The 13,672-nt window shown below is 37.1% G+C and overlaps 1 protein-coding gene across 6 annotated transcripts in view; it reads right to left on the bottom strand.

The window, feature by feature from the left end:
• The window catches only part of MBTPS2 (membrane bound transcription factor peptidase, site 2), a 91,607-nt gene that overhangs the window by 55,517 nt on the left and 22,418 nt on the right, over window positions 1-13,672 (bottom strand). For all 6 annotated transcript variants that reach the window (XR_003904986.1, XR_003904988.1, XR_003904987.1 and 3 more), the window contains exons 6-9: window positions 12,855-12,973; window positions 11,772-11,952; window positions 2,714-2,808; window positions 2,158-2,353 (exon numbers count right to left, since the gene is read on the bottom strand). Coding sequence is in view for 1 of the 6 variants with exons in the window: in XM_029929527.1 (XP_029785387.1) it covers window positions 2,158-2,353; window positions 2,714-2,808; window positions 11,772-11,952; window positions 12,855-12,973 (591 nt within the window). In the remaining 5 variants the exon portion in view is untranslated. The remainder of the gene's footprint in view (window positions 1-2,157; window positions 2,354-2,713; window positions 2,809-11,771; window positions 11,953-12,854; window positions 12,974-13,672) is intronic.

Genomic DNA, 13,672 nt, shown 5'->3' with positions numbered 1-13,672 from the left:
CTCTCTCTCATTACCCCTCCCCTACATGTGCTGTCTCTCTCTCTCCCTCAAAAATATATAAAGCATTAAAAAGTTTAATATTTGTATTCTAGAGTCACTTAGTGTCAAACTAATAAATAAGAAGAATGACCCAGGTTGTAGCTCAGGATATGACTATGAAGCAATGAGATAGCCTTTTAATGAGTAACATAAAACCCACATGTCCATCAACTGATGAATGAAGAAAGAGAATGTGATATGTCCATACAACGGAATATTATTCTGCCACAAAAAGGAATGACCTACTGACACATGCTATAACATGGACAAACCTTGAAGATATTATGGTAAGCGAAAGAAGTCAGTCACAAAATATTCTACTTATATGAAATGTGCAGACTAGGCAAACTTATAGAAACAGAAAGTAGACTAGTGGTTGCCAAAGGATTCAGAGGTGGGGAGAAATGAGAAGTGACTGCTTAATGGATATGGGGTTTCTTTTGGGGGTGATAAAGATATTCTAGAACTAGATTGTGGTAATGGTTGCACAATTATATTAAAAACTCTTCAATTGTACACTTTAAAAAAGTCAAATGTATGGTATATGAATTACATTTCAACAAAACATTAAAAAAAGGAATGCAAAAAAATTTTAATTTTTTTTAATGCTTTTTATTTATTTTTGAGAGACAGAGAGAGACAGTGCGAGCAGGGGAGGGTCAGAGAGAGAGGGAGACACAGAATCCGAAACAGGCTCCAGGCTCTGAGCTGTCAGCACAGAGCCCGACGTGGGGCTCGAACCCACGAACCGTGAGATCTGACCTGAGCTGAAGCCAGACGCTTAACCAACTGAGCCACCCAGGCACCCCAGGAATGCAAAAAATTTTGTACAACAAAATTAGACTATATTATCTTCAGCAATATGGAGAAGTTATCTATTTAGTTCCAATCATGTAGCCACTGTCAAAACAATTATGCCAGCACAATTTTAAAAATTATATTCAGGGGCACCTGGGTGCCTCAGCCAAAGCATCCGACTTTGGCTCAGGTCATGATCTCATGGTTCATGAATTCGAGCCCCATATTGGGCTCTGCACTGACAGCGTGGAGCCTGTTTTGGATCCTCTGTCTCCTTCTTTCTCTGCCACTCTCCAGCTTGCTTGTGTGTGCTCTTTCTCTCTCAAAAATAAGTAAACATTGGGGAGCCTGGCTGGCTCAGGCGGTTGGGCACTCTACTTTTTATCTTGGCTAGGGTCATGATCTCCTGGTTTGGGAGTGTAGACCTCACGTGGGAATCTGTGCTGAGAGTGTGAAGTCTCCTTGGGATTCTCTCTCTACCCCTCCCCAACTTACTCTCTCTCAAAAATAAAAAAATAAACATTAAAAAACCATGAAAATTATATTCATATAAAATTCATGTGTTATGCACAAATTATAGTCTTATGACTATAACTCCCGGCATTCTCTGAGGTACGTTGCTCCTGCCACTGTTTTGGGAACTTGGATAGATTAAATAAACTCTCAGAGAAAGAATGAAATCTGGCCATTTGTAGGAAAGTGGATGCACCTCGAGGGTGTCATGCTAAGCAAAATATGTCAGGCAGAGAAGGACAGATACCATAGGTTTGCACTCATAGGTCTAACAGGAGAACAGGAGAAACCTAATGGAGGACAAGGGGGAGGGGAAGAGGGAAAGAGAGCTGGGGAGAGAGAGGGACGCAAAACCTGAGAGACTATTGAATACTGAAAACAAACCTAGGGTTGAAGGGGGAGGGGGAGGGGGAAAAGAGGTGGTGGTGATGGAGGAGGGCACTTGTGGGGAAGAGCACTGGGTGTTGTATGGAAATCAATTTGACAATAAACTATTTAAAAAAAATAAACTCTCAGAGAACATCTGAGAGATCATTTATGTGACTTGGACATAAATGGTAGTGAAGAAAATATGGAAAGAACTCCATAGGGAGACATAGGGTTCAGTTACATCTTGTTTCATAAATTCAGATTATTTTCCTAATGCCTAAATTTCATACAACACTGCAGAACAAGTTAATAAGACTTTGAAAAGTAGTCAAATTTATAATAAGTACAATTCAAGCTAGGATTTGCACTGAGTTTCTCCCATGGAGAATATATGGTATCTTAGTGATTTTCCGAGGGTCCACCATCGTAAGTACCCACCTGTGTAGTGAAGATGCAGTGGATGGCCCACATACAACATATCAATTTGAGGAGGATGTTTCACTTTTATTAAGCGAGTATGAGTTTCCAAAGAAGGTATTATACAGAAACTTGAACTTGAACTTCTTTTACAATCTTTATTGGTTCTACAAACTTGCGTGGCTTCAACTGCTTTCCGGGCAGGTAGGCATGTATGCTATGAATAAAATATTAGTCAATATCTAAAGTAATTTACTAACAAGAAAAACAGCAAGTTACAGTCCTTTCATATCTTTCATGTTACAGGGCGTATTAGGAACAAAGTTCATTTAAAATAAATGCCATTTATGTGCACCTACTATAAATTAGATTCAAGTATTTCACTTCAGCCAAATAAGATATTATACCTATAAATTTTTAAAGATTCTCAGATGAAATATGGCAAGTAAATGTAGAAATTTTAATAAAATGATATGAAGCAAACGGGAAAAGTGTTCATAGATTACATTTTAGTTCTATATGCTTATTTTATAAAAAATTCTATCAGACAAGCAAGATTGCTTCAGGGACAACTCACCAAACGCTTATTAAAGTTATTTCTGTAGGAAAAGCACACATCTGTGAGGCTGTGATTGTTACAGCATTCAGTCGAACCATCTAGCCGTTTGTATGCTAAAGAGAAATAGTTAATTAGAATCTGTTATATAGAAGTACATTTGTAATAAAAATTTTGCTTTCAAGACAAAAAGAGTAAGTAAAATGCATATGAATTTGGAAACAACTGTACGACTCAGAGTTCAGTCTGATAGGCTACTCACCAGTCATTTAATGTTACAAAAAAGACATGGTATTACAAAAAGACTTATCCAGTTTGAAATCAAGAAGGAGCACTTACCCTAGATTTACCTGTCTTCCTATAAACTTACTTACTAATAAAGCTGGAGTTCCAGGGTCTCAGTAGGTTTTGCAGTAACTCCAGCTAGTCAAGCACAAATATTTAATGAGCCACACTATTAACTCCCCTAATGCTACTGATCCAGTGTCACTACTAAGTTCTTGCACTGTGGTTCTAGCAGAGTGATCGAGAGGATGCCTAAAAGACTCTCATCACTAAAGACATGCCCATTATATCAAATACCTATCCCGCCTCCATGCTTACCTTAGGGCTTTCCTCATAAAATCAGGGCAGCCCAACCTGACCACAGAGATGTGCGCATATTTGCCTGCATACCAATAATCCAGTTACCATTTTTGGTAGGCAATGCAAATACGGCAACTGTTTATTCTCATTATTCATTTATTTTTCAAAGTTCTTTGGAGAACTCCCTCACTTGTATTTGGCGCAGAATAAGAAAACTAAATCACTGATACAGGTGGAATAAAAATTATTTCCATGTGTTTATTTTGGAAGGTTTCCTGCACTCAGCATATCAAACTTGTAAAGCATAAATTGATGTGTATCAGGGACCAATTACACTTATAATCTTATGTGTATGTTACCATAGATGTGCTAAGACAGATTTAAGAGTAAAGTTACCACAGAACTACAATTTAAAAAAAAGTACATTTTCCAGTATCACAAAAAGCTTTTCTATTACAAGAATGTCTTCAAGAGGACTGGCATGAAAATGTTAGTTGATATGCAATGTGATTTTATAAGGATTTTGTATTTTAGCCGTAGGTTGTTGTTTGGTTTTCAGTTTTTTTCTTTTAACTAGGTTATTTGAGGAAGACATCTTGTATTGGTTAGAGTAGATCCTCCCTAGCCACTGTGCCTATCTCTCCTTGGCCTACATAAAATGAAGAAACAAACAGAAGTGAAACAAACTAGCTGACAAGTCAGTTTCTCTTCTTCATTGCTTGGCTGTGTGGGCAGTTTTGTTTTGTTTTCTGTTTTCTTTCTCTTTTGTTTTCTTATAATTGAACACGTATTTAATGTTTAGATGAGGATTTATACTTGAAATATGAAGGCAAACTGTGAATAGCAAATGGCACAGAGAAACCTGTGCCTGTAATCAATCATCCATCGCCCCTAATGGTAAAGTACAAAGTAAAATGTTGTTTAGGAATTTTTTTTTAGCCAATCCAGGCTACAGTTTCAGGGTTCTCTCTGATCAGTTGCCAAGTTCCACCAATTTTTACCTCCTCATTAGTTTTCTCCTACATATTTGCATTGGAGTGCAGACTACAATTCCTCACCTGACCTAAAGAAGCGTTGTTTGTTCACCACCTAGTTAGCATATACAAGTCTTTCCTACATACCAAATGCCTCAGATTCATCTTTCAGTGTAGAACTATGAGAATGTAACTCGTCTAACAAAAAATTTCCAAAGACTGTACTACTCCCAAATCACATCTAAATTCCATAGCCTAAAATGGAATGATTTCTGCTTTTTTCTCATCTTATCTCATACTATTATCTCACTGAATCAAATTACTAGCAGTTCCCTGACTGCTTTCCAGGTTCTGGTGCCAAGGTTCATTTCCATTCTGGCCTCCTGATACTAAACTCACTGTGGAGGCCCAACTCAAGGGGTGCTGCTATGAAACCCAACCTCATCTTGCCACTGAAGACTGACCACCACCAACTCCCACAACTCCCACCAATTTCTGTCATTATCTACAACTAACTCTGCACTGTAATAATGTGGGCATTGTCTATTTCTTTTTAAAATTTAAATTCCAGTTAGTTAACATACAGTATAATAGTAGTTTTAGGTGTACAATATAGTGATCCAACACTTCTATACATCACCCAGTGCTCATCACAACAAGTGCACTCCTTAATCCCTATCACATGGTCTGTTTCTTTGACTGGACTGTGAGCTCCTTGAGAAAAAGGTTTCTCAATCTTACATAAGGTACATAACTCAATACACATTAAATACATAAATGATGTTCTCTGTCACATTCCTTTGTAGTAGAAATTTAGAAAATTTACATCTGCTGTGTGATCACTAACTTTTCTTGGAAGAATATATACGATACAGGAATGAAAGTCAAGAATTTGATATCACTGTTGATGCAGCATGTCTGGAAACACAAATGCTGAAAGGGGCCAAGCAAATTCCAAATAAATTAAGTGGACAGTGTGTGGAAAAACTAGGGAGTGAAGGGACTATGATGAATTAGAAAACATATGCCCTGCTTTATGGGATTAGCAGCCAGGCCACTCAATTTGGGGTCCTGATTCCACAGACTGTCCACTTTATTCCAAGAGAAATCTGAAATCTAGACTTTCACGTGAAACCTCTTGAATTTTAAAGTTAGGCATCTAATTAATATAAGAATATCACATAAGCCAAACCAGATGCATTTGCTGAGGCTGAATTTGGTCTCTGGGCTACCACCAATTTGCAACCTTTATGTTATGGCTTCTCCCTATGATCATTACCCTAGCTAAAACATAAATCTATGGCTGTGGCCATCCTGACAAGTTTAAATATCTCCTGACAAACAGAATTTTCCATTAAAGAGTTATATATTTTGTTGCCATTTGAGAGGTAAATTTGATATTTCTCTGTTTATCAATTTAAAATATAGATCTATGTCTAAAAAAACTTTAATTTAGAATCTTTTCTACTTAGATCACATTAAAGAACAAGTTGCTAGGCCAATTTCTGTAACTTGATTTTTAACCTATTAGATGGGGATGCCACAGACAGTTCTCATATTGTACTTTTACTGGGCATGACAGGCCAATTCAGTAATTCGACTTTAGAAGAAGCACTCAAGATTGCATTGAAAGGTCCCAGAGGCATTCATAGGTTGAATTTAACTCTGGAGGATTGGAACTCTCCCTTCAATCTCATTCTGGGAGACAGTTAGGTAATTTAAAAACATCACTTTCATAATTCTACCATATGGAGAACCTGCATATTCTGAATGAACCCTAAGATGGGTCCTAAGATAGTTGGAGAAGTAGTCCAGCCTTCAAAGGATAGTCTAGAACAGAGATTACTTTAATTTTTTAAAAGTAATCTCTATACCCAATGTGAGGTTTGAACTTACAAACCCGAGATCAAGAGTCACATGCTCCAGCTGAGCCAGCCAGGTGCCCCACCAGAGGTTAATTTTATTTATTTATTTATTTATTTATTTAAAAATGTTTATTTATTTTGAGAGAGAGAGGGAGAGAGCGTGCACGTGTGCATGAGCAGGGGAGAGGCAGAGAGAGAGAGAGAGAGGGAGAGAGAGAATCCCAAGCAGGCTCTATGCTGTCAGTGCAGAGCCCGATGTCGGCCTCAATCTAAAGAATTATGATTTCATGACCTGACCTCAAATCAAGAGTCAGATGCCTAACTGAGCCACCGAGGCACCCTGAGGTTAGTTTTAGAAAAAGACTGGAAAGAAGAGACTCTTTCAATTTATAGTTCATAGTCCCCACTACTTTCTATATTACTAAAATGAACTGAATAATTTTCTTATCCTAGCTTATTAAATATATAAATGTAGTTAGAGCTCCAACACAGGGAGGCAAGCCTATTATTTATTCTTTCTTTCTTTTCTTTTTTTTTTTAAGTTTTGAAAAACAGAGAAGAGCACAAGTGGGGGAGAGGCAGATAGAGAGAGATACACAGAATCAGAAGCAGGCTCCAGGCTCCAAGCTGCCAGCACAGAGCCCGACATGGGACTTGAACTTACTAACCACAAGACCACGACATGAGCTAAAGTTGGATGCTAATCCTACTGAGCCACCCAGGAGCCCCTCCTGTTTATTTATTTTTAGTTCTACAGTACCATTTATACCAGCATCACCTAATAACAAGTAGTTAAAAAATTATAAACACACACACACACAAACACACACACACACATTCTCTCTTCAATTTAGGATAGCAAAAAAACTATGGATCATAACTTGATGTTCAAAATGAACAGATACTTTCTCACAAACATTGGAGAAGATTTAGGCATAAAATCAATTTGGGTACTCAAAATATATGGGACGGATTCCTGGAATTTTCCTTTTATTATCTTAAACTATGTGGACAAGGGTCTTTTCTGACTTCAGTTAGAGATACGTATGACAGGACAATATTCCTGTTGCCAGGCAGTTACAGGGATATACCCTTGCCTCCTATGAATATGAATATAAGCTGTTCAATGGGGATGCCTGAGTCCGAGCTCAAAGCTTCACTTTAGGGAGTAGCTGACGTTAGTTTTCAATCACATGCTCCTGGAAATGTAGTTCAAATGCTGAACTTGTTGAGTACAGTCTTTCTTACTTGAAAGAATGATTTCAGGAAAGAAAAAAAGAATTTAGCTTTATGTGCAGATGACATAAAGGACTCCTCTCAAACGAAAGAGAGAGAATACAAGCTACTTATTAGGAAAATAGTCCCAAATAAATAGCCAGACTAGTTCTTCTCTGTAACTTTCAATTCCACTCAAATCACATGGGCATATGGACACCTAGTAATTGTAAAAGTAGTCTTGACTACGAATGGGGGTAAAATTTTGTTTTCTGTTCTGACCCAGAATGAGATCAGAGATCTATTTCAAATGCAAAGGACTCCAAGCCCTGACCCAGTTTTGGGGCTTTCTGGAAAGGCCATTCTGTCTCCAAGGAGTACATGGGACTAGCTCCTTAGGCTGCTCCCAGGTACCAGGGGAAGGGGCGGAACTGAACGAGCCTTGCCTCTGTTGGTGACATTGGTAGTTTAGTGCATTAATGATTAAAAATCAAACAGGAAAGGATTAACAGAAGAAAAGCAGGTCCAAACAATTTCATAAAATAGATCAACCACGTTTTTTTCTAATTTGACAGAAATTGCTCAGAGCTTGGAGCCTGCTTCAGATTCTGTCTCCTTCTCTCTCTGCCCTACCCCCGCTCATGCTCTGTATCTCAAAAAATAAAAGGTTAAAAAATCTAATTTGACAGAAATTTACTTGTTAATACTTTAAGGAGAACATCCAGTCAGCTTTTTTATATCTTAAAAAATTTAATAATACATCTGTGAGAGATAAGTGGCCAGAAACAACTGGTTAGGGCAGCTTACATGAACTTCAGGGTCAGGTCTTTTCCTAAGGTGGGTTTACTGTTTTCCAGTGATGTAAATTTCTAGAAATTTAATTATGTATACTGAAGTTCATTCCAAAATGAACATGAATCACTTTTGGATTATTGGCCACTTTGTATTACCATATTTAATTGTATCTTTTCCCTCTCTCTATAATGAAGAATAAAAAATGTCCCTAGATGCATATAAAATACTATTAATCCACAGCTTTCTTTTTTTAAAGTTTATTTATTTTGAGAGAGAGAGAAAGGGAGGGAGAGCAGAGAGAGAGGGAGAATCCCAAGTAGGTTCTATGCTTTCAATGCAGAGCATGATGTGGGGCTTAATCCCCCCAAACAGTGAGATCATGACATGAGCCAAAATGAAGAGTCGGGACGCATAACTGATTGAGCCATCTAGGCACGATTAGCTTTCTTTAAAATGTCTACAGCCTCAGTGGTCAAGTCTGCCATTAAAATTAAGTTAGTATATATTTTAAGTTAAATTTACAGTCATTAAGATTCCTATAACTGGCTAAATATATGCACTCCATTTAAAAATGGTTAAATAGAGGTACAGGTTTATGAGACATAGTGAAGAGTCATCACGTAAAATCAACAGTATCCTAGTACAGTCACTCTTAAGGAGATGAAATAGATTTAAAGAATTATTTTCTTTTTTTTTTCTTTATTAAGTAGAAAGAGTAATATCTGCTTTAGGTTTTAACACAAATACCTCCAAAATACACTGTTACGGGAAATACTCAAAAAGTTAATAAGGAAAGAGTTTCAGAAGGGCACCTGGGTGGCTCAGTTGGTTAAGCATCTGACTTTGGCTCAGGCCATGATCTCGCGCTTCGTGGGTTTGAGCCCCACATTGGGCTCTGTGCTGACAGCTTGGAGCCTGGAGCCTGCTTCGGATTCTGTGTCTCTGTCTCTCTCTGCCCTTCCCTCTGTTTGTGCATGCTCTCTCTCTCTCCCCACTACCTCTCTCAAAAATAGTAAGTAAATGCTTAGAAAAAAAAGTTTCAGAGTATTTCAGGGAAAATTTTCATTTTCATTCTGTTTGACAGGAAAGGGGCAAAACCTTAAACATTTGAAATGCAGATGTCCTAAATAAAACAATTCTAGAGAGAACACCAATTACTGTGTCAGTTTGGCTTTTGTAATTCAATACACATTACACCAAATTTAGAGAAATTGGAAGAAAATGATGAAGAACCTAAGAAGTGTGAAATAATGGACTATTTTCTCCACAGAAGAACATATTATAGGTCATATACCAACCTTCTGTCATCTGTAATTTTTGGGAAGATGCTAAGGACTCTTGACAAGAGTAGAAATGTATAAATATTTCAACCTTAGAGAATCAGATTAGCCTACCGAACAGTGTTAACATTACCACAGGGGAGAAAAACAGACATTGTATGCCTCTTGACATGCAATAGGAAGCAGTGAGACCACCTATGAAGTATTTTCACCCCCTCAAAAAGTGGATCCTGAATTTAATCAAGTGTCTATACCTAATGACCATTTATAGAAAATGTGGAGGCTATCTGAACATGTTAATGACATCAAAATAATAATACAGAGCCAGACAAATCCAGAATATAAGCAATTCAACAAAAACAAGTGACAGTTTCTTAAATGAGATTTCAAAAAAAAAACCCTGAAAAACAAAAAAAATCTGGGGGAACTGTTCCAAAGTGAAAGACGCTTAAAAGATATACCATCCAACTTAAACCAACTATTTAAAAAAGCAGGTAAGGGAGTTCTTGGGGGGCTAAGTTGGTTAAGCATCCAACTCTTGATTTCAACTCAGGTCATGGTCTCATGGCTTGTGAGTTCGAGCCCCATGTTGGGCTCTGTGCTGACAGCACAGAGCCTGCTTGAGATTCTTCTCTCCTCACTCTCTGACCCTCCCATCCTCTCAAAATAAATCAATAAATATTTTTTTAAAAATAAAAAAAGCAGCTAGAGAAAAGTGAATACTGACTAGATAGTAGGAATTAGTGCTAATTTTGTTAGGTGTGAATAACAGTACTGTGGTCACGGTTAAAAAGTCATCATGTATTAAAGACATGCTAAAGTTCATGGATGAAATGACATGATCCCTGGGATGTGCTTAAAAATACTCCCCTCAAAAGTACGCTAATTAGATGAAAAAGCTGGTAAAATGTTGATAATTATGGAAGCTGGGAGAATGATGCATGAGGTCCCATGTATACTACTTTTCTAAGTTTTATTTAAGTAATCTCTATTCCCAGTGTGGTACTCGAACTCATGACTCCAAGATCAAGAGTCACATGCTCTTCCGACTGAGCCAGCCAGGCACCACTCTACTACTTTCTTGACATTTGTGTATGTTTGAAAAGTTTTTACAGTAATAAAAGTTCTTAAAAATGGGTTATATATGGAAGATTATATTTGAAAAAAATTTTTTAACCAATTCTTATTACTCTGCCATTGTACACAGTACTTTAGTGAAGTAACTCCTGATTATTTATAATATTTTCATAGATGCGGCCAAGAATCCAGGGTATTTCTTCACCTTAAGATATAATCTGTGTGGGATGCCTGGGTGGCTCAGTTGGTTAAACCTCTGACTTCAGCTCAGGTCATGATCTCACATTTGTGGGTTCGAGCCCTGCATTGGGCTCTGTGATGACAGCTTGGAGCCTGCTTCAGATTCTGTGTCTCCCTGTCACTCTGCCCCTCCCCCTCTCATGCTCTGTCTCTCTGTCTCAAAAATAAATAAAACATTTAAAAAAAGATATAATCTGTGAATATAATTTGTGTTTGTAAACACTCAAAATAATCTGGGCCCCATGATTTTGTATAAAGAGCTGAAGAGGCTGATTCTTCAGAGGTGAAAGAACTCAAAATAAATTTGGGAGCATCTGAAAATAAACTTGCTTTACCTTGTTGCTTGCTAACACAGAACAACAGATCTGACTTTAGAAAATATTTTCAGATGCCAACGTGACTTCCTCTGGATGCCTGCCACATAAAATAACTCTATTCCAAATAGCTTTGGATATGACACCATCCATATAGCATGGGAGTATTTAATTACTGGAATTTAGTTAATTGGTTATGGTTGAGTTTGAATGCTAACTTAACACAAGTTCTTCTAAGTATGGAAAGAATTAGATACTAGAGCCCTGACTCAAGTATATTATGAAATTAGTTAGAAACTGAACAATGATATATAAATATTAGTATCCAACTTACCAAGACACTAGTTCGTGCCTATTATTACTTTAATGATTTGTTTTAAAGAAATTAGAACAAACTAAGTCTATAGAAATGGGCTAAGAATCGGTGAACGGCAAGTACTACTGCTTAAAGCATGATATTATTACTATTACTATTACTATTATTATTATTATTATTATTTAAAAAGCTTATTTATTTTGAGAGAGAGAGCAAGTGAGCAGAGGAGGGGCAGGAACGAGAGGGAGAGAGAAGATCCCAAGCAGGCTTCATGCTGTCAGCAAAGAGCCCGATGAGGAGCCTGAACTCAAGAACTGTGAGATCATAACCTGAAGCGAAACCAAGAGTTGGACACTTAACCAACTGAGCCACCCAGGCACCCCTGAAGCATGATATTATACTGAAGAAATATACACACCTCTAACTGGGAAGCTTAACTGCTGTAAAGTTGATGCACTAATACAGTAACCAATTTGGGGCTCATAGGCGATGGTATCTAGACATTCATTCCAATCTTGGACATTAGTAACAGGACAATCCTGTAGATGGGTGACAAGGTCTCCCACAAAAAGGCCTCTGGGTCCAATGGCAGGTGAGTCCTTGGGAAGAGGGTACAACCAAATCAGATAATGTATGAAGACAAACTATGATTTATCTGACCAAATAATTAAAGACTGATTTAATCAAGTAGAATATTTTGACTAAGGCAGAAAATAATCCAGCTTTCAAAGCAAGATGTATAGTCCTAGAACATTAACAAAATCAACCTAACAACAATAGTTGCTTTTCCTACTTCTCTAATAATTTGAATTTTTCATAACTGAAAAAACCTCACTTGCCAACTATGAAGATTAAAAGTTTTTCCCAAATTGATAATTCAATTTTTTGTGAAAGTAGTCACCAGAATGCCTTCATTATCTTGTATATCCTCAGTAGATAAAATTGTAAGACAAGTCCTTATCTAAACACAGTCCCAAATATACAGACAATACCATCAGCACAATGAATACGTGAGTCGGTTATTCACAACGGTAATTTTCCCCTTCTCAAAGTCTGAACAGAAGACCTGATGCCATTGCAGGAATTGTTGCTTAAGGGAGTGAAATACAGAGTTGAAGACATTTACTTAAAACTCCCATGAAATGTTCCAGCTGGCCAGCCTAGGTTTCAATCTTCTTACTTAGGAGTAAGGACATTTGTCTCAAAAGCACAGTTATAAAAATAAACAGTAAAGGTAAGTGATGCATTTTATCAACAAAGTACAGGTAGAAAACCTTGATACTATCTCTGTAACTCAGAACAGAAACAATTTTAAGTATTTTTAAAAAGCCAGTATTTCCCACAAAACTTTCTGTTCAATTTAAAAGGATTATAGTAATTTCTTCAGGAGAAACTGTGCATTCTGTATATGAGAACTTGAATAAAAGTTCCTGACATCACAAAATGCTGTGTTATACCACAATCCAGGAAAAGGATGCCCCAGGTAATTCTCATTATTTACCTCAGCAACTTCAGTGATAAGCACCCCAACTCCAGTGTAGTAAAACGGCAAGAGAATTACAGGGAGGAGAACGAGAGCTAAAATACCTAGGAGTGCAAGGACGAAATTATGCCAGATACCTGAAAAGAGAGGAAAAAAAGGAGTCAGCTCAACCAGGGAGAGGAATGATATAGGTATCTGGACTTCATAACACCCGGGCATTCTGGTAAGTTAGTGAAGTGCCAGAAGCAGCTGCAAAGCAGACAGATCTACTTATTAGTATAGCAGACAGATGTTCAGTTAGAGGTCTCTTCCATTTCAGATAGTGAAATGTAAAATGAGCATGTTTATATCACATTAAGAAGACCATATACTGATACGATTTAACACTAAGAGAATCTACATTCTAATATACAGATAAAACAAATAGAATTTCTACTTGCTTTATCCTCTTTTCAGAAAATGTATACATTATTAATCGAAACATAGGTGTGATCTTTGAAAAAATTTCAGAGCTATTAAAAGTTAAGACTAAATAAAAAACATTCTTGCTGAGTTGGGTTATGGAAATTCAAAAGGTACTCAGAAAAAAGAAACTGTTTTAAGAATTAAACTATTATGGACAGTAATATTGATTTTTTAATTATTTATTACATGTATAATTATTTCTATATCTACCTATCTGTTGGAAACCATGCGTTCACACCAATGTCCCCTATTCTAAAACACCAGAGGGTACATTCTTTCTCCTTTTTCAGTCCTTTTCACATAGTAACACAAAATCTAGCTCCCATCAACGTTAATATTATCTACTTACTAGATACCAAATAGAGTATGTA

Source organism: Suricata suricatta, chromosome X (genome assembly GCF_006229205.1).
Source record: "Suricata suricatta isolate VVHF042 chromosome X, meerkat_22Aug2017_6uvM2_HiC, whole genome shotgun sequence".
Lineage (NCBI taxonomy): Eukaryota > Metazoa > Chordata > Mammalia > Carnivora > Herpestidae > Suricata > Suricata suricatta.
The sequence above is the reverse complement of the archived record's forward strand: the minus strand, read 5'-3'. Positions and strand labels throughout refer to the sequence as shown.